This window comes from Daucus carota, chromosome 7, assembly GCF_001625215.2.
Source record: "Daucus carota subsp. sativus chromosome 7, DH1 v3.0, whole genome shotgun sequence".
Classification (NCBI taxonomy): Eukaryota; Viridiplantae; Streptophyta; class Magnoliopsida; order Apiales; family Apiaceae; genus Daucus; species Daucus carota.
This window is the reverse complement of record NC_030387.2, coordinates 19524232-19545443: the sequence shown is the minus strand read 5'-3', so window position 1 is coordinate 19545443 and position 21212 is coordinate 19524232. Positions and strand designations below refer to the sequence as shown.

The 21212-nt window shown below is 33.0% G+C and overlaps 3 protein-coding genes across 8 annotated transcripts in view; 1 reads left to right on the top strand and 2 right to left on the bottom strand.

Annotated features, from left to right (window-relative positions):
* The first annotated feature begins 637 nt into the window (after nt 1–637).
* Nucleotides 638–9290, top strand: LOC108196284 (dihydrofolate synthetase). 5 transcript variants are annotated; one of them, XR_010285534.1, is made up of 11 exons: nt 638–1117; nt 1243–1340; nt 1659–1809; nt 2217–2279; nt 2475–2636; nt 3272–3463; nt 3546–3645; nt 4959–5090; nt 5213–5344; nt 5647–6421; nt 6514–9290. XR_010285534.1 is itself a non-coding variant. In XM_017363501.2 (10 exons), exons 1-10 carry the CDS (start codon nt 845–847, stop codon nt 5964–5966), a joined length of 1623 nt encoding a protein of 540 aa, XP_017218990.1. In that variant the 5' UTR covers nt 638–844; the 3' UTR covers nt 5967–9290. The 5 variants fall into 5 exon arrangements, 2 of the variants coding, with proteins under 2 accessions (XP_017218990.1, XP_063937146.1); XR_010285535.1 differs by having other exon boundaries at nt 5647–7052; nt 7207–9290; XR_010285536.1 differs by having other exon boundaries at nt 5647–7670; nt 7787–9290.
* On the bottom strand, nt 8178–11419 carry LOC108196282 (G-type lectin S-receptor-like serine/threonine-protein kinase At4g27290). The gene is made up of 6 exons (XM_017363500.2): nt 10055–11419; nt 9689–9960; nt 9372–9582; nt 9052–9289; nt 8826–8976; nt 8178–8735 (listed from the first exon to the last, which is right to left on the bottom strand). The coding sequence occupies exons 1-6, from the start codon at nt 11349–11351 to the stop codon at nt 8433–8435; spliced, it is 2472 nt and encodes an 823-aa protein (XP_017218989.1). The 5' UTR covers nt 11352–11419; the 3' UTR covers nt 8178–8432.
* A 5677-nt stretch (nt 11420–17096) lies between these two features.
* Nucleotides 17097–21212, bottom strand: part of LOC108196197 (sulfite reductase 1 [ferredoxin], chloroplastic-like) — a 7611-nt gene continuing 3495 nt past the window's right edge. The window contains exons 7-8 of one of the 2 annotated variants that reach the window (XM_017363369.2): nt 18405–18563; nt 17097–17598 (exon numbers count right to left, since the gene is read on the bottom strand). In XM_017363369.2, coding sequence (XP_017218858.1) covers nt 17392–17598; nt 18405–18563 — 366 coding nt within the window. In that variant the 3' untranslated portion in view covers nt 17097–17391. The remainder of the gene's footprint in view (nt 17599–18404; nt 18564–21212) is intronic. The other variant, XM_064081187.1, reaches the window with a different exon arrangement.

The window sequence follows — 21212 nt, the reverse complement described above, 5'->3', positions numbered from 1 at the left end:
TTATTCTTTTATAATATTTGTTTTGTTCATCAGACATGTTTGTTGTTGTTAATTTTTATATGATTTACTTTGTATACAGGAAAAAATTATTATAATCTGTTTGCTCCGTTCAAGTAACTTTTAAGTGAAGGTTGTCTACACATTATCAAAAAATAAAGATTATTACAAGCAAGGTTAGTTATAGACCGCTATCTCAAGGATTTAGGTTAGATGTTTTTGTGCACAATCAATCCAAAAAAATTGGAGGAAGGTGACAATGTAAGAACATGATTACTTTTTAAAAAACACAAATAAAATTAAGATTCGTCGTGCATTAAATTGTTAATACGTGTATAAATTTATTTTCATTTTTTCAGCATGAATTATATTCCAATTTTGCAATTTTATATATTAGTATTGGTATTACATCAAGATTTTTATAATATAAAATTTATTTTATCCTACAAATATTAACTTGGAAACATTAATATACATTTTATAGACAACCACAAAATTATTTTATTCTACAAATATTAATATTACATCATTAATATAATTTTTATAGACCGCCGCAACGCGCGGCTTCTCAACTAGTTGAATCTGTTTGATAAAAATATATTCAAATTTGTAAATTTTGTCATTCAGATAAAATGAACTAGCAAATAGCAAATTTCGTTTACCATTCAGACGAGCCCTTGATCCAGATTTGGTGTCATTCATCAAAACTCGCCGAGATTTAACAAATGACGCCAACGGTGATATTTGTGCTGATGGGCCCATTTTTCTCTTGGATTCGACAGGTCTAGTTCTCTCTTTGGGTAAGTAGATAAACGAATAAACGAAAAGAACGGGAAAGAGGAAAAGAATGAAAGTGGTATCAAGAAGTGTCCGATGTTGCACACAATCCAGACATACTCTGCATAACTATGCAGCTCTTAAACCCCTCAACAGAGGCTTATCGCAACTCCCACAACAAGACCCAGAACTCAAAGATTTATTATCGTATCTCGACAATCGTAAAAACTATGAAAAACTTGGGGTTCCCACAGGCGCTGGAACTGACTCAGATGATGGGTTTGATCTTGGAAGGATGACAAGCTTGATGCAATTTCTGGGTAACCCTCATTCTAAATTTCAGGTTTGTATGTGTTGTATCCGCTGTTATTTCTCTGTGCAACTATTTCATAGCTATAGCAATTAGCACCTCAGTTTGATTTGTTTGTCTGTGTGATGATTTTAAACTAGAATTTAGTTGTGTTGTAGGCTATTCATGTTGCTGGGACCAAAGGAAAAGGATCCACTGCTGCATTTCTCTCCAACATTTTGAGGGCTCAAGGTTACTCTGTTGGCTGCTATACTAGGCATGATTTTTTAATTTCTCTTGTTTGCTTACTAAATCTTCGAAATATGTTATTCTGCATTTGATTTTTTCTACGGGTTTATAATGGTTTATGTTTGAGTACCTAGTGTCAATTTGTATTACCAATGGATTATGTCACGAAAAAATCTACATATACATAGGATTAATTCGTGTACTATAAGGAGAATTATTTATTTGTAACCATGTGTTTTGCCACATACTTCCTAATTAACTACTCTTGATGTCTTGAGTTGATAGTTTCTACAAGATCATGCTTTTCATCTTGTGTTTTGTAACACCAGCTTTGTTGTCTGAACAGTCCACATATACACTCAATTAGGGAAAGGATATCTGTTGGAAAAATAAGTGAGCCAGTATCAGCTAGATCTTTAAATCTCCTTTTCCAGAGGAGCAAAATGATGTTGGACCAGGCAATTGAAAAAGAAGATAAGCGCATTAGTCATTTCGAGGTATATTTGTAAACAAGATGGTTGTGCTACTTAATCACATATTTGCTTCCACATGTTTACTTATTGTTAGTTGGGAGTGTGCTAGTTGGAGTTAGCTACTGCACTTGAACTTGCACTTTCAGAAGTGTGTCACCTGTGATATTTAAATGAGAACAGAATATTAAATATCGCAGCATCGGAAATCTCGGGGTTCATGTTTTTATTCTGTTTCTTGATTATATCTTATTTGTCTTTTTGGATTTCTTCTTTGATTGGGAGATTATCATGTAGTTTGTTCTCGGTTTACTTATTAACCTGATATATCTTCATGTTGAGAATTTCATATTATCAGTTTAAATTTGTCTCATCTATATTCTATACCTGTTGATATTCCTTTAAATGGCGTTCTTACAATTGAAATATCACAGGTGCTCACTGCTATGGCATTCAAGTTATTTGCTGATGAGAACATTGATATTGCTGTGGTAGAGGTAATATTGCTTTATTAATTTGAAAAAGGAGTTTTTAAATTTTTTGTGGAGCTTTCCATTATTTTTATCTTTAAGACTTGAGTTTGCTTTTAAGGCGCTAGCATCCTAATGTGTTACCTCTAACAGCTTTCAAGCTTTATGAATTGGTTAAAAGTTGTGACTACATGTCAAACTAATATTACCATATTTTTATAGGCGGGCCTCGGTGGGGCACGAGATGCAACAAATATACTCTCAAGTTCTACCCTTGCTGCATCAGTCATTACAACAATTGGTGAAGAACATATGGCTGCACTTGGGGGCTCTTTGGAGAGTATTGCAATAGCAAAATCAGGAATAGTAAAAACAAATCGTCCAGTTAGGTGATTTTCCTCATGCTGTTATTGAATGTTTACATTTAATTGTGCATGTTTGACCTGTATTATGGCCTACGTAGATATAGCATATCATAGTCAACTCCTAGAAATGAGGAACCATATTCATATTGGAAAAGATGTATCATGTCACACTTCTTCTCCTAGATAAGATGTATCGGGAAAGACGTGTTATGAACATCCATAACACAACAGATTTTATTATTAGGAAAACATAAAATGATAAGCTTACAAGCAGCATTTTCTTCGTCCAATTGCAAGTTCTGGAAAATAAGACTGGCCTTTTTTAGATGGGGATATATTCCTATTTGTTCAGGGTGGTTGGCAAGAAATCTATTCTCCGGTTTGCATTGTCGTAGGCAAGGACAAGTTAAAAACTTAAATCAGGGATAGGCTAGATATTTTTTTCTTAATCTATTACGAATGCCCACTTTCCTACACTCTTTACTTTTATCACCACAGGTATATCAGATATTAATCATTCGTGCACCTTTATAGTTGTTTCTATCTATTCTGTTTGTGAGCGTCCAAGTCAGTACATTGTTCTTTACTGTGGTGCAGTAGTCATTTTGTTATAGTTGTATTGAAATTTACTCCATTTATTAATTTCATGTCTAGTTGGTGCTTGGGGGACCATATCTACCAGAGATTGAGAGCATTCTTCGTGCCAAAGCATCCTCAATGGGTTCACCTGTAGTATCAGCATCTGATTCTGGAAATAAAAGTGTAATTAAAGGTGTAGGTGATGTATGTGGAAAACCTTGCCAAACTTGTGACATAGTGCTCGAAATTGAGAGCGACTTGAAACTGGTTTGTCTGCTTGCAATTTATCCTTTTTAGATCTCTGTACTAATAAGTATCTTTACAATAAACTTGGATGAAATATGTGCAGTGTACGCAATTGCTAAATGTGAATTTGCGGATGCTTGGACCTCATCAACTTCAAAATGCTGCAACCGCTACTTGTGCAGCACTTTGCCTTCGCCATCAAGGTTGTAGTTCTATGTGTTCTATATTAACATTGAACTTCTAATCTGTTGAGATAAATCTTTTGCTTTTAATAAACCAAGACTTGTCTCTGAGCTTTTTCTGAAGAAGACAAGTAATTAGATCTTTGGATAAATTTATTGCATTAATGTACTGCTTTTTGTGTTGCTTACATGATTCTTTTGTAATAAATTTTGCAATACTCCCTCTATAAAAAGATACTTCAATTAGACCAGGCATGTCATAGAGGCCGTGTTTGGTGGCTAGGAAGTTTTGGTTTTTGTTTAGAAACAGGATGATGCGGAACAAATTTACTGTACATTGATGTTAATTAAACACAATAACCAAGACAAACATAAAGAATACAATGAATCAACGTGGAAACCCTCAAGGGAGGTAAAACCACAAATCAACTAATTATGAATGTAATACAAAAATTGAGTTGCTCCCTCACTTAGCACTCGGCACTTTTGAAGACAATCACCTTACCTTGATTACAAAAGCTTTCTATTGTGTATCTCTAACACAAACCTCTAACTGTTTGCAATAATAAACCCCTATGTATAACTATAGACACCACAAGTGTTCTAATCCTAATGTATTTCAAATCCTATTTATGATTATTAACATCTTTTCTTATCTTGAATTGAAATCCTTCCACTATTAACATTTCTACTAAAATAAGAATTACCTCAATTATCATTAATAATAAGATACCTTCTCGTATTAGGATTGTTAACTTATTTAGGAATTCAAGGTGGACCCTAATATATGCGTCACTACTCCACTATGTTGTGCCATTAGACATGCAAGTGTTACCTTATGACTGTAAGTGCCTCCAAGTGCTTTAGTCATTGCTGGCCTCCGTAGGGTATAATTCTGTGTGTCTGAAAAGCAAATTGAGGCAACTGTTTCTTTTCTTTTTTCTTTTGCTAAATAAATTGAGGTAACAATATTTATAGATAAAAGGGACATAACATGTTAGTTATAGGCGTTTTTCTAGTACTCTTGGCTTTTTCTATGTCATTGTTTCTATAATAGTGGAACTGTAAATCATTCTATAATGAAATGGACATATGCCTGGGCCGTTTATACATGGAGATGAGACACGTCTAACTCTTTTCTGGAGATGATTATAAAAATTCTCTAGAAGCTGAAGCTCTTGTTATATATCATGATATCTGCTTAACTTAGTCCCATTCTTTTATATGCCATTGTCCTTATTCATTTCAAAGCCCATTACTGGTGTGATAGATACATTAGCTTTATTATGCTTATCTGATTATTTTTCTTTTCTTTAATTCTGGTATGTTTTTAGGATGGAGTATTGCAGATGAAGCTATCCGTACTGGTTTAGAGCATACAGAGTTGTTGGGTAGAAGTCATTTTTTGTCATCTGAAGAAGCTGAAGCAATAGGACTTCCAGGAACTAAAATTCTGCTTGATGGAGGTTTTGTCTTTGCGTTTGTAGCATTAAAAACAAATGCAACAGCCACTTAGAGGCATTTTAATTAATAATAATTTCCTTCAATTTTCTTAATTAATGTAATAGTGGTCTGCCAATCTTTCCAGCACATACCAAGGAGTCTGCCAAGGCCTTGGCTGACACAATTCGGATGACATTCCCAAAAGCCCGCTTGGTTCTTGTAGTTGCAATGGCGAGTGACAAAGATCACATATCTTTTGCTAAAGAATTACTTCAAGGTACTAAAAATTTATGCTGGAAAAGTAATTATTAATAAATTTACATTTTAATACTATTATTTATTTATACAAGATCTGCTATCAGTTTACTCTTATTCCCATCTATAGCAAACTTGATATAAAGGTTAATGCATTTCGAGTTGCGTTTGCTCTCAGTATTTATCAATCTTATGTAAGTTCGTAAGTTGTTTCTGCCCTGTGGATTTCCATTTTCTTTTAGTTGGATAGATTCATTTTGGTAAAACCTGAATTTGCAATTGAAATTTTTGGAGGCTCTAATGTAGTATTGATTTACTTTTCAGTGAGACAATTAGAGGCTGTAGTTTTAACAAAAGTTAGCATTGCTGGGGATAATTATCGTTCAACTCCTTCATCCTTGTTAAGGGATAGTTGGATCCTGGCATCAAAAGATGTAGGTATTGAAATTTGCGATTATGGAATTGCTACTACAAAGAAACAAGAACATAGGACAGTTGCACTTGTTGAGAGTTCAGATGAAGATACCTTGGGGATGGTAAATCAAATTCTTAGAACAAGAGGAAGGGATCAGGCAGACAATATTGTTGTGGTTACAGGATCTTTGCATATTGTTTCATCTGTTTTGGGCAATCTTCAAAGATAAGATTTGTTCTCCAAAATGTGGAGTACTGCTTTCAGAGTTGCTCCTTTGATATGGAAACAGATACTGTCTTCATTAGATGATATCTTTTGTATTATCTACTTTTTCGTCACTTGTAATGATTTGTTTAACTTTGAGAGTTTAATGATGTAGAGTGATGATATCTATAATCTTTGCTTCTCTTTTGCTAATTGGTTTACTCTGCTATTTGTTCTTTTTATTTTATACATATGAGAAATCTATCTATATTAAGAAAACTACTAAAGAAGTTAAGTGGTAGACTTTATAGTACTCCAAAATTATAGACACATTATTCATAATGTCTTCTCAATTCTTGGGTTTAAGTAATGTCACACGTGATGTACACTACTTGTAACTAGGACAATGGGCTGGTTTTTCTGGTTGCTGTTGGTATTAACTCTGAGTTTCACCTTTAGGATTTGACTGCCAATCAAAAGGTTAATCAGGTTTCTTGATCAATCTTTGAAGCTATATTATGGTTTATAACAAATTACAGAGTCTAATAGTTTATCTTTATGCTTATTTGCAGTCAAGGACATTATGAGGGTGCCACAGTTCCAAGTATGAGCACATGATTGCACCAATCATATCTCAACTACTGAAGGAATAGATGCTTAGATTGTTAAGAGTGGTGTAAGGCTCCAAGACCATTCAGCTGCTGGGAAAGATCTAGCTTGGTGTCCCTTTCAGGCGAATTTGCTTGCGCCCAAAGTAGGTGGGAATTTGCTTGACACTGGGTCCGGGTCTGTTCACTTCTGGGGAGTGATATTGATTGTGAGCTGCTTAGTTCACCTGGTGTTACCCACAATAAGTTTACTCTTTGACAGTACGAATTAATGGTCAAGATTGCAGAACTTACTGGCCATACACCCTGGGTGCTTTTCGCCTGTCAGAGCCCACGTAGATGCACTGTTGGGCATCTGCAGCAGAAAATGAAAAACTGAGATTTTGGAATGTTATTGGAACTCCTAAAGCATCAATTCCGACACCTATAGTAGCAATAGAGCCATTTGCTCAGTGGACTCGCATCCGATGAACCATTTCTTTTTTTAAAAGTTTATCTAGAAGGTACTCTCAAACCCATCATGAACCCCCGCCCCCCCAAATCTGTACATGCATCTATACATACAAGATTATATATCTATATTTATCATATACAAGAATGTTCTTGTTTGCTATACATGGCTTGTGACTTTAAAGAAATTGGAATGAACAAATTCAGGTACTTATGACTTTTGAAGGTTTTTACAGAGCTTCAGACTCATTTGGTGAGGTGATGAGGTTTTGGCTAAATTTATAATTGAATTGGGGAAGAGATGTGAGCATGGTGATGAGTTTTATCCAGAATCAAAATTATTCTGTTTGTACTTTTGTTGAACTTCATGCTATTTTGCCCCCAAAATCCAGGTAAGGAGGTTGTGAAAGATGGGGAAGGAAGTAGAGGTATATCAAGTTTTGTGGCTTCGAATAGTGTGATATTAAGGAGAGAGTTAGGAATGTTGCGTTGGAGACAATGCAGAGATGGCATGGGATACTGAGAAAATATTGTGGAACCAATATTGTGGAAAGATGAGGAATACTATATATGTCATTGATCTTGAGTAAGTAAAGCAAGGTGTCTACAAACCCTATGCAGGGGCTTCATTCACTGGTTACAACTCCTATCTCACAAGCATCAGCTAAGCAGTAAGTTGGACATGTATGCCTTACAGGGCTTAGATAAGGTCACCGCTTCTAGACTGCCTTCTACAATGAGTTGAAATCTTTGGGAGGCTCTAACATAGTATTAATTTGCTTTACAGTGAGACAATTAGAGGCCGTAGTTCTGGCAGACGTTAGCGTTGCTGGGGATAATTCTTTTTTAACTCCATAGTCCATCCTTGTTAAGGGATAGCTGGATCCTGGCTTCAAAGTGTAGGTGTTGAAATTTATGATTTTGGGCTTGCTAAATTTAGCTCTGTGTCCGAAAATTCAAATGATTTTTAATACAAAGAGAGGAGAACATAGTACAATTGCACTTGTTGAGAGTTCATATGAAGATCAAAAGATACCCTGGTTCATGACCCCAATGCTCAGAACAGAAGGACAATCAGGCAGATCATACTGTGTCTGTTATTAGGATCTTTGCATATTGTTCTATTTGTTTCGGGCTCTCTTCATGTCAAGTCCTGCTGTGGGAGCTTGTTCCTGTGATTTGTTTACCAGTCTAGGTTGTGATTTATAACGAATAAAACCATTCTCCTTCTGTAATTGTCCTTAAATCAAACAAGCAGTACAACAGGAACAATTTGCAATAGAATTCTGAAACTGATGCAACTACATATATCATCTCATTTTTCACAGAGGAGCAAGCAGAGATTGCTGTAACAAAGCAGTCCAACACTTTACTCACATCTTGGTGCAGCCATCATAATGCTGCAGTCATATAATGAAGCTGATTGTAGTACACTATCTTGGTGCAACCATCGTAATACTGCAGTTGTTTGATGAAGCTGACTGGGTTTCACCTTGTGAAGTATCGCTTGCATGTCGTCTTCTCTGCGTGAAAAATCCAGGATGCTGGGGTTTGGGCAATGCAGTGTTACTATTCAGCATCAGAACAACAGTTGACATGTCTGGTCTGTCTTCTGGATACTCTTGGACGCTAAGCAGTCCAATCTGGATAACTCGAAACACTTCATGGTCACTGCACTCCACAATTTCCCCATCCACCAGTTCCTCGAGCTTCTGTTCATGAAAACATCTCCATGCCTATACAATGTGAGTTCAGAGCTTACAATTAGTTATGCTTCTAATATATATCTGAAAGATCCTCTGTTAAATTAAGTTTTATGCACTTACATGTCCCAGGAGGTTAAGATTGTGATCCGGATGTTCAAAACATCTGTTTTTCTTCCCGGTTACTATTTCTAGTACTAGGACACCGAAGCTATAAACATCAGATTTAATTGAGAATATGCCGTCAATCACATATTCTGGGGGCATGTAACCACTGTCAGACAGAGAAAGAACATGTTAGTTTATGAGTGAAGACTAGAAACTATCTGCAATATTGTACAAATCATACTATGTTCCGACAACTCTTGTTGTGTTCGCTTCTGTTTGGCTTCCTCCAAAGCTTCTTGCCATGCCAAAGTCTGAAATTTTTGGATTCATCTCATCGTCAAGTAAAACGTTGCTAGCTTTAAGATCTCTGTGAATAATTCTCAGCTTGGAGTCTTGATGAAGATACAAAAGTCCCCTGGCAACTCCATTTATAATGTCATAGAGTTTTCGCCAATCTGCCAGCTTGCTTTTCTCTTTATCTGTAGTATCAAACACAGACTATCAGTTCAGATTGCTCAAATAACACATCTTATAAGTATTCATTCAAGAAGAGGGACATACCAAAAATAAATGAATCCAGACTCTTGTTCGGCATGAATTCATAAATCAATATTCTTTCTCCTTCCTCAGTGCAATAACCAAGAAGAGAGACAAGATTTCTATGCTGGAGTTTTGCTATCAATGAAACTTCATTCTTGAATTCATCTAGTCCTTGTTTTGAATTCTCTGACAGCCTTTTCACTGCTATAAGTTGCCCGTTCTCTAACGATCCCTGCAGATTGATCATTGTGATAGTTGAATTAGGTTGCATAATTTACTTCATTGCTTGACAATGTCCTTTCTTTGTTTATATAACATAATGTGCAATTGATACTCACCTTGTAGACAGGTCCAAAGCCTCCCTCTCCAATCTTGTTATCGCGAAAAAAGTTACCAGTGGCGTTAGCAACTCTCTTCAACTCAAATAATGGTAGCTCCATATCTTGCTCATCATTTAAATTTAGTCTTCCTGTATTTCCTAACCACTTGCCTTTTGATTTCCGCCTCTTCTTCTTAAACAGATACAGGGCGATCAAGATTGATATCACTGTTAATACTACCGGTGGTAATATAAATGACATGGGCGTCACTCTGGATCTCTTGCTTTTATCTGCAGAAAGTTAAACGCGATGTAATGTCTTTTTTCATTTATACTTTTAGTGCATAGTATGAAAATATGTTTAACTGTGGAATGATGATTTTACCTGACAATGAAGCTGGCACTCTCACATAGATATCTTGCCCGTATTCTGTGAAGCCGGTGATATCCATCAATCCCCCAAACCACAACAAGCATCCACTGCCACCTCCTTCGACATTTGTATTTGAATAAGCTGTGCAGCTGCAATTCTTCAAGCACTTACTTCTGCATTCCTCCAGATTCATGCTTAAACTGTACCATGACTCTCGCGTGTCTGGCAATTTCACTCCTGAATACTTGGTAAAACCTTCTCCGTGTCCACAATCCAATGGAGCCGTATGGACACATCCATCTGTCCAGTCACCTGCCTCCCATTTTTCTAACCTGTTTGGACTAAACCCTCTCAAGCATGCACATCTTGGAGCCACGCTGATGTCACAAGTACTAAAAGGACCACAAAATCCGTAATTATCACAGTCACCAAGTACCGCGTTGACATAATTAGTCCATTCTTGCTTATGATCATTCCATACCAGACGCTGCAGATTACCATTTGGGGTCAGTATCAACCTAGTAGCCACTGTAGTGGAACTTTGATTGAGAACACGCGATTTATAGTAGATCTCCTTCTGCTCTATGAAAAATTCATTTATGTAGATTGTGCTTGTCTTTACTAATGGATCACCACTAAACCTCTTACCAACCCATGGTCCACTCCTAGCATGTACCTCTGAATTCTTCCACAACAGGAGCTGTGGATAGCCATGAATATCCACGCGATGCACAAAGCTTCCTGGAGACGGATCATCAGCACTTCTCCACGATACGTGTTCCCATTCTACACCTCTCACAAAATCCACTCCAAGTTTCATGCCAAGCAGAATAGTATCTCCAATATAATCAAAACTCTGCCAGACAAAATGTTCTGAGTCACCCTCTTCTTCGATGTCCCTGACAACAAGATTTCCAGTGTCCAACAGCTGAGCAACTGGATTTCTGACAAATATCGAAAAATTTGACGACCAAATTATGGTACTAGTAGCATTATCAAAAATTGAAACTGCCCTGTTACCAATCATTAGTATCCCGGAAGTGTCATTCAGTGGTGCATCTCTATTAGCCACCCATACAGTTGTCCCAGGTGATTTTTTCTTGAACCACATCCCCAAGTAGCGTTTAGTACTGCTTCCCGGGCTAAAGAATCCCAGTTCAAATTCATGGTTTGCTGAAACAATAGTGTCTCCATCTCTGATTGTTTGGTTTACTCTTAGCAAATCCACAGGGGAGGAATCTGTAGAAAAGAAGAAGAAGAGTGACCAAATTGTGGAATATAAAACTAAAGTGGTGCATGTGCAATCCATTATTTGAAGCGGATGCCACTTTACTCTGAGTGATCTTTAACTTAAAAGCTATACGAGTCCCTCGAGAACTGGCTCATCCAGATCTGGTATAGTACTCCCTCCATCCCATTTTAAGTGTCCAGTTTGATTTTTGAATGGTCAAATTGACCAAATTTTGACTGAGATTTACACATATAATATAATTTTTAAAAATAAAAAAAATTATATCACTATAAAGTACATACAATATATTATAAAATGTAATTTTTAGTTTTTTAAAATAATGATGAATTTGTTTTTTATGCTTGATCAAAAGTTGGTCAATTTGACCGTTGAAAGTCAAAACATGACACTTAAAATAGGATGGAGGGAGTAATACTCATCAAAGTCTTTGGACGCTTGTGGAATTTTTAATGTGATGATAATTTTGTCAAGGGTGCTGATAATAATGCAGGACTATTTACGCTACATATGATACAGGTCACCCGCCATTATTGGCTTTGTTTATCCGCTTTAAGGCTTTTTATCAGCCATTTTTCCTGCGCTAGTGCCATAAACCCAAATATAACTAAACGAAAATATAATAAAACACTCTAAAGAAATAAAACAAACATTTTAATAAGAGAGACATACAGACATTCAAAAATTTGGATTTTATTCAAATAAAACCAATGAAAATGAAAGAAAATAAAAGGACAGGGCCTTTCCACCGAAGAAAAACCAGTTAATCCCCTCGATTAGTTTGAGAAAGGATAAAAACGAAAGATGGGAGACGGCTCTTCAAACCCAACTAATAAAATGTCACCAGAAAATAAAGCTGCATCATCATCTTTACTTTCGAGTGAAAGTAATGTTCTTTGAAATTTTATCTTCTTCATCCTTTTGATCCATTATTTATTATGTAAGATATTTTCTTCTTTTATATTAAAAGTCTGCTCTGATACCAATTGTTATTTAATAATAGAAGCAACGAGATTAGATTATAAAAGAGGGTTGATTAAGATCTACGATCTTTTAAGTTTTTCACACATAAGTTGTATTCAAAAAACAAGAACAATAAAATTGCATAAATAGAAAATAAGGACAAGAGGCTTTTCGAAATTCTATGTGAATTCTTTTGCTCAACATGAGGATTTTATATATTGAAGAACCTCCGAATTGTAAAATTAGTTAGCTACTTACAAAAATTGAAGTGCTAACCTTTACAGATTTTTCCCCCCTAAACTTTTCTAGGTTGCATTTCAGTCGCTATTATATTTGATCACTGAAATGAAATACAATGTGTTAATATATACTCAAGAGAATAGCTAATTCCTATTCTAGTCTACTGTAGCAGCCACTATAGCAACCACCTACTTCATTTTTTGCATCCATATTTAAGAGAAATATTTGTCTCTCTGACATGACAGAAAGAATGGTTACATATTGGTTGTTCGTATAGGTTTAGAAGTCTTCAATATGTGACAAAGTCATTTTATAGCTTAGCTTCCAAAATAGTTGCACCTTTTCCTTATTCAACCCATGTGACCACTGTTTTTTCTTTAATTTGTAGCCGCCAATTGATAAGTACTAAATTGGCAGTTGATATGCTAATTTAGTTGCCGGTGATGAGTTCTTGAATTTATCAGTTGATAGTTAATTCTGTACCTAGCCGTTGATAGGTTGAATAACAGTTGATAGCAGTTTTATTCCTCATATGTTGATACTTTGAGTAGTTGTTGATATTCGATTCACTTGTGCAGTTTTCATGACTTACATTTTTTACAATTTGTCATCCTATCTATACATCTGTTGATAGAATAATTATATTATCAGTTGATTAACTTAATTTTATAACTTGCTACATTGTAAAATGCTAGTTGTGTTATAGTGCCTCATCATTCGCTGATGGGTTGTCTGATCAATTGATACTACACTAAGTATATATTCCGTTGATCAGCTACAATGAAAATACAAGAGAAAATAAGTATTTTGACTTCTCATCAAACTTGACATATTCCTAACAGTGTCATTCTTTTGTTATATATCTCTAACTTTTGGCGATTAAAGCTGGTATAAAGACGAAAATGTCCAAAGCCACGGCTTCGCCCATGTCTATGCTCTTTTCCACGTACATTCTGTTAGAATGAAGTTTTATATACTTCATGTAAATGATCATATCTTTTAAGAAAAGATTGATGATTCTTGATCACATTTATGATTATGATTAACAATAAGGAGTTGAAAGAAGATCTCCAAATTTGATAAAATTTTGTTGTCTATGCATCTATAAAAATTGTATTACTTTCATTTAGTTTTAGCGAAAATGGGTCCCAAAAATGTACTTAGAACATTATCTGTAAAGATGGTGTTACTTTCATCACAGAGAAATCGGTCCCGAAATTATTCACGATGTGATAAAGGTTAGAGAAACCGGTCCTGGTCCTGGAATGCTCCAAGAGGGCGTTTGGAAACTTTAATTTTATTTAAAATGATGGATTTCAAATGACAGAATTTGGGTTGTCATTTCAAGTTCTCATATTCAATTTGATGTCTGGATTTCATTCAAATTCAAATTTATAAACTAATTATTTGATCAAATCCAGAATTTCAATTTAATAATAATTTTTTTAACTTCGAGGTATTAGCCTTCGCCTTCGTGCCCCTCCGCCTCTTGATTCTATGCTAAAATTTGTAAAGTATTGTGCTCCATGAGAGTGACTATATTGATTATCAATATTTCTAAATGATATGTAATTATTATTTTAGTTGTTACAAATAGAATATATTATCTTAATATGATAATAGATGATCTGTAATTTTGCTACAAGCTTTAAAGATCGACCAAATAAAACTAAAAATTTCACGTTTGCTATACTTTTCACCGAGGAAAGTGGGTCATTAAACTGCATTTTTTATTCATTTTATCAATATTTTTTATTTATGACATGGCACTTATTTTTTTTACCTAGTAATTTAGAGGGTAGAAGATGGTCTAACATAATTATTTGGGGGGAAATGCAAAGAATCTCAAAAAGTACATTAATCACCAAATTAAAATTAAGAAATCTCTCCATATTATTTGAGGGGGAAATTTAATAACAGAATTTGGGATAAGTAACCGGTCCTTGCTCTCTCTCCCTTCGGACTAATCTCTAGTTTTAATCAACTGCATGATGCAACATAAAAATATAAAAATTTTAAGGAATCCGACACCTTTTATTTTATAAATAACTAGCTTCTTAACCCGTGCAAAGCACAGGTTGCTTTAAATTATTTTTTTAATTTATGTTATATCTTTTTGTTCATCATTTTTAAATTGAGATTATTTATATTATAAAAATAATTTAAATTTATTTGTATTTTAAGTCATGTTATATTGATGTCTATATGTACACATATCCTCACTGTAATGATATTTATTATATTATAAATACAAAAAATATACACTATTTAGAATTTCATTATATAACTAAGGGAAATTCTATTTAGTACCATTGTACTTTTGGCTTTACGTTTGATATCACATGATTTTTTGGATTTCCGTGTGGCAGCACTGAACTATTGACTTTGTACTTAACATAGCATTCTGTTAAACAAACGTTAGTTACACAGTTAAATTAAAAAAAAAAACAGGATAAAAGAAAAGTTATAAGAAGAGGTGAAGGAAATTAGGATATTTCTTATCTCTTCAAACCCTAGCTTGCCTCCGCCACTACGATCCGACGCCTCGACCTTCGATTTACACCCACGCGGACACTAATTACATACATAAAGATATGAACATACACCCGTTTAATACCCACATCATTCCTCTCTATTACTCTTGTAATTCCGCAACTCCATTCCTTTAACCACACCACTGTCTAACGCCGCCGCCTTTCAGCCACCAAAATCAACACCCAAAACAATCGACCACCACCAAGTACACTCCCTCGAACCTTTCTCTCGCCATCTCCGACCACCAAATCCCGATACAACATCACTACCCTTGCCGTTCATCTCCCACCTAGCCCCAGTGCCACTTGTTCTTGTTCAAGACAAGACCTTAACCCTCCGGACCTCTGACTTAACACGCCGCCACCAACCCCAATTTCTTTCACCTCTTTTTTCCACTATTTACTCATTTTAATCTTGTTTTGTTTTCATTTATATGTTTAAATATGTATTACATTTTATTTTAGTCTTTTCTATTTTCTAATTTAACTAAAATATTTTTTTTAACGGCCTGCTAACGTTTTGTCTAAGAGAAGGGCATATACTCTACAAAGTCAATAGTTCAGTGATGCCCACAGGAAGTTCAAAAGGTCATGTGATATCAAACGTAAAAGCCAAAAGTACAGTAATACTAAATGGAATTTCCCTATAATTAAATTACCACCCACCTAAATTTACTCATTATTTTCTTCTTCTTTTTTGCTAAGTGCTCATTATTGTCTATTAGATATATAATAGAATTTGGCAAAATTCGGTTAAAATTGATGACTAATTAGGCAAAAATTAGATTAATTGGTTGAAAATTACAAAATTTGTGGGGAAAATTTAAAATTTTAAAAAATATTATATATATTTATTTTGACATCTATAAAATAAAATTAATTCTGAATAATTTATTCATCATTCTGATTAATCGCCGATTTTCTGATTTCCGCTTCTTTTAACATTGGATATTTATTTATTTATTATTAAATCATGATATAAATATATTATACATATATTTATTGGAATTTTAATTATGAAGTAATTTAATGTATATTAATGATTAGACATTAATGTCTAATTAATATGTTAGTATTAAAAGTCAATAATGACCTTCATATATATAAATATATGTATAATGAGTAAGAGGTAGATTGGTCATTTTGAATTAAATTACTCATGGTTGTTCTATTAAATATATAATAATAAATTATTTATCTATAATAGATAAATTCTTTCTATATAAACACCCCGCTAGGCGCTGTGTAATGTGTACATGAGCCAATATCTTTTGTCGCCGACCAAAAAGCATCACTGGATACGCATAGAACAATTGTACTGTACTAGTCTCAGAGTAATAAAGCGACGGACGACTATTGACCGAACACAGTTTTCCTGCAATAAGTGTAACCTTGATTTTATATGCAAGGTGTGCGCAGCGTGGTATGTATTTTAGTCACAATAGTTTTATTTTAATATCACGTGGAGACTCCCAATGTAAACAATGGAGTAGTTTCCCAGCATCTGAAATGTTACACTGGCCCTGCTCATAAAAAAAACAAATCCTCTTTTTGGGTACAACCTCACGGTGGCTGTCAAAGGCTCAAAGCCAATGCCTCATATGTAGTCCCTGCAGATTAAATGAGTGAACAAGAACAAGCAAGAATAAACCATGGAATGTTACAGCTGCCTCTAACATTTCGTTTGCCGACAAGCCAAAGTTCAGTGGTTCACAGGGAGGAGAAAGTTTCAAGATTTCTGTAACAAATCGTAAAACAGGCAACTGGGCACAATATAAAAAATCTTCAACTTCATTGTTACTTGTAAAGAACTGTAACAGAAAGAATAAGTACAATTAACACATCTCCAAAAGAGTGAAAGCCTGCATTCCCCTGCAACACATTAATATTGAAGCTCCAGGTGTGCCCCTAGAGAGTTCTTTTTCTTGTCTCTGTCCAACCATGTTACAGTTGAGAGTATTAGATGAGAATCAAGTTTCAAAGAGTTCTAAGAACTATCATCACGACACATTCAAACAGTTAATATGATCTATGAAGAATCGGAACTAAAAGAAAAGTAGAAAACATGTGAAGCCTACAAAAAACAAAGTTTTAACAGTAATCTTTGTCTTAACAATAAATTATCCTCAAAATTTCCCAAAAGTAATACTGAACTCTGTATCATCAAAATACAAATGGTACAACCAAATCTTAAGAACCAAACAAAATTGGTACGCCAACTTGAAGCATCATTTACCTGTTCAAGTCAAGCTTGGCAATTTTTAATCATGACCTAGCACAGTAGTAAAAGCAGGCAGTGATGATCTGGGGAGAAGCACTCACAACCTCAGAGAATAAAAAAAATATCAAACTATAATCAGGGCTCACTCCTGTTTGCCATTTTGGTGAGAAGCAACATAGTTACGGATTATATCTATGGCTAATTGATGAGCACTCTTATCCTGAATCTTTGCAAGTTTATCAATGGCCTCGTATGTCTCCTTATCAGCAAAAAGCTTTAAGTTGTAACGTGCAGATGACAGAGGTATGCCTTCCCACTTGTCAACCAGCTCTTGCAACTTCTCAAACCCCTAACAAATTATCAGACTGTTATATTACCTTAATCATAAATGGCATGATTTCCACACATATATAAAATTGAGACAAACATTTAAAGCCCTATGAGAAAGTTTGCGAACTGTTTATAAGACTTTTCTCGAGGAGATGGGGTTTAAGGGTCAGCAGAATCTCTGAATAAACATAGGTCTGTTTCACCAGGTTTAATCATGAGTCAATTTAATTCTAAAAATGACTTTAATCAATACCCATCACTAGTAGTTAGTCCTAAGATGACCGTTCGATGAACTAAAATTATATCCCTCTGGCTATTTAGGAGATCTAGTGTATAATTATATTATAGGAATTCGGTGCTTAATTGTATTTATTCCCTGCACCATATGCACTTAAATATAAAAAAATATGTTATTCAGAAGCCTTCCTGAGATTAATCATAAGATAAAAGAACTGCAGTTTATGTTTTAAATCACTAGATCTGATCTGTGCAGGTTTAATGTAAATTGACAAGATGAACAACACAAAATTCCCTGAATAGAAGATATTCACTGCACCAAATGAATTCAAAAATCAAGAAATATTATTTGGAAACCCTCCCAGGATTGATCATAAGACAAAAAATGAAGTCTAAGTTTATAATCTCATCCATCAATATTGCTTGCAAGCAATAATACAATTTATCTGTGCAGTGTTGAAGTGAATAAACAAGATCTACAACACAATAGGTACTGTGAGTATAGCAGACAGTCTAAAGTGCAATAAAAAAATGTTATCTTTCTTGAAAAAGAAATTTATTAATGTAAATATGTGAATCTACACTTACCAGGCGATTACTGAAATCACCAAATGACTCTTTTGATTGCCGTTTCCTCTTCCAATGATAAAACAAAGGCTCGAAAACTTTCTCAAGGTCTTGAAGTTTAACTTTGTTCATGAATGTTTTCGCTAAGGAAGTCTGGTTAGGTGTTCCTCCAAGCCAGATCTATTTCAAACGAAATGAGTAAGGTTCGAGGGAGAACCATTTTATCAAGAGAACCGGAGGATCTCCATCTAGACCGTTAATCCACACTAGATTATTAATTAATGATATTATATTCTAGTAATGGCAAATCTGTAATAGTTTCAAACTCTATGTATCATTGTTGAGGGGTATATTGATGTTAAAATGGTAACAACTATCAAGTTATTAATGACAATCAATAACAATTTAATGCAAATCAAATCAATATCTTCCTATTTATAAAACGCTTAGCTCACTCTCAAAATAAATAACATATATATTTTATTAGAATATTACAAAGAATCTGAATATTATGAAGAAACAATAATTAACTTTGATTAGAATCTCTACTTTAAACAAAATCTATAATTAATAATTTAAACTAAATACATAAATTTACAAGTATATGCATGAGTCCTGAATGTTTATAAATATAATTAACGGAATAACTTACAGATTCCAACATTATATTAATATACACGGTTCATTTTTAAAAAATCGTTATACTACAAGTTAAAGAATACTGAGATTCTGTTATATGTTCAACTGTATATTTTTGGCAAATATTCAAAATGTCTTATGTATTACAAAATCATTGATGAGAATGCTCTAAAGAATTTCTAGATTCTACTAGGTGATTTTTAAAACTAATAAGTAATATAATATTAAAATATTATAAATTAAGTTATTATTGAAAAATTAATATTCAATTATAGTTGGAGTTGTGGATTCTACTATGTGTTTTTTGCCTAATATACACAAAATATGTAAATAAGAGCTTGAGAATAATTTTTTTTGTCATATTAGATCTTAATAATTTTTTTTATCAAGTGAGTGTTTAATAAATTTAAGCATGTTTTGATTAAATTAAGGATTCTACTAAAATAATTTACTACGTGTTCCTATTATGTAATAGTTGTTCTTATTCTATTAACTAATTTCATCGTTATATTACAAGTTAAAGAATACTGAGATTCTGTTATATGTTCGACCGTATATTTTTTCAAATATTCAAAATGTCTTATGTATTACAAAATCATTGATGAGAATGCTCTAAAGAATTTCTAGATTCTACTAGGTGATTTTTAAAACTAATAAGTAATATAATATTAAAATATTATAAATTAAGTTATTATTGAAAAATTAATATTCAATTATAGTTGGAGTTGTGGATTCTACTATGTGTTTTTTGCCTAATATACACAAAATATGTAAATAAGAGCTTGAGAATAATTTTTTTGGTCATATTAGATCTTAATAATTTTTTTTATCAAGTGAGTGTTTAATTAATTTAAGCATGTTTTGATTAAATTAAGGATTCTACTAAATAATTTACTACGTGTTCCTATTATGTAATAGTTGTTCTTATTCTATTAACTAATTTCATCGTTATACTACAAGTTAAAGAATACTGAGATTCTGTTATATGTTCGACCGTATACTTTTTCAAATATTCAAAATGTCTTATGTATTACAAAATCATTAATGAGAATGCTTTAAAGAATTTCTAGATTCTACTAGGTGATTTTTAAAACTAATAAGTAATATAATATTTAAATATTATAAATTAAGTTATTATTGAAAAATTAATATTCAATTATAGTTGGAGTTGTGGATTCTACTATGTGTTTTTTTGCTTAATATACACAAAATATGTAAATAAAAGCTTGAGAATAAATTTTTTTGTTATATTAGATCTTAATAATATTTTTTTTATCAAGTGAGTGTTTAATAAATTTAAGCATGTTTTGATTAAATTAAGGATTCTACTAACTAATTTACTACGTGTTCCTATTATGTAATAGTTGTTCTTATTCTATTAACTAATTTCAGCATATTTTTTGTTAAGTATTATTACACGATTCTATTACGTGTTCGTATTATATATTAGGTGTTCGTCTAATTAGAGAATATCAAATAAGTATTTATGTTAAATTTTTTAAAAATAAATACTTTAAATAAAAACCTTTATTTTTTAATTATATTTTTAGATTTTAGTATGTGCTTGTCGTTAGATTCTACCAAAACAAATAAATCAAGTCAAAATTGAAAAAAAATAGAATTAATTACTTAATTGAGAAATTATCAATGTATTTTTATGAACATATTTTTTAAATAAAATATAATTTTGTAGTAATAAAAATTCCAAGAATCATTCCAATTTATCATATTCTCATAAGTATTTTAATATGACTTATTATATTATTCAACATTCAAGTAAGTGTTCTTTGTAAAGATATGCTATTATAATTCAACTTCAATTCCATATATCAAATTAACTACCATAATTAAGATTTATAAAATTGTTTAAATTAGTGTTTTCGTGTAGAATATAAAATATGACAAATAAAATTTAGTTCACTATTTTATTAATGTCCAGGTTCAAATACATGTGATGTACAATTATTAAAATTTAATTAAGTATTTTATTTTGGATTCATATAAGTGTTTTAGTATCTGATCGAATTTGATCAACTAAATTCATATATAAACACGAAACTAGGTACATAAGTTATGATTCTTCAAAGTATTTTATACGTTGATCCAGAATAAAAATTAAATAAAACAATTTTTTTAATAAAATCTTTTAAAGTTTGAAATTTGAAGATCAAATTTAGTATACACTAAATG

Excerpts from the sequence above, each read along its gene's own strand:
- LOC108196284 (XM_017363501.2), top strand. The coding sequence starts at position 845 with ATGAAAGTGGTATCAAGAAGTGTCCGATGTTGCACACAATCCAGACAT. Across the intron at positions 2,637-3,271 it reads TAGTAAAAACAAATCGTCCA|TTGGTGCTTGGGGGACCATA; the intron begins GTTAGGTGATTT and ends TTTCATGTCTAG. Across the intron at positions 3,464-3,545 it reads TTGAGAGCGACTTGAAACTG|TGTACGCAATTGCTAAATGT; the intron begins GTTTGTCTGCTT and ends AAATATGTGCAG.
- LOC108196282 (XM_017363500.2), bottom strand. The coding sequence starts at position 11,351 with ATGGATTGCACATGCACCACTTTAGTTTTATATTCCACAATTTGGTCA. Across the intron at positions 9,290-9,371 it reads TCTGGATTCATTTATTTTTG|ATAAAGAGAAAAGCAAGCTG; the intron begins GTATGTCCCTCT and ends TTGATACTACAG. Across the intron at positions 8,977-9,051 it reads ACAAGAGTTGTCGGAACATA|TGGTTACATGCCCCCAGAAT; the intron begins GTATGATTTGTA and ends TCTGTCTGACAG.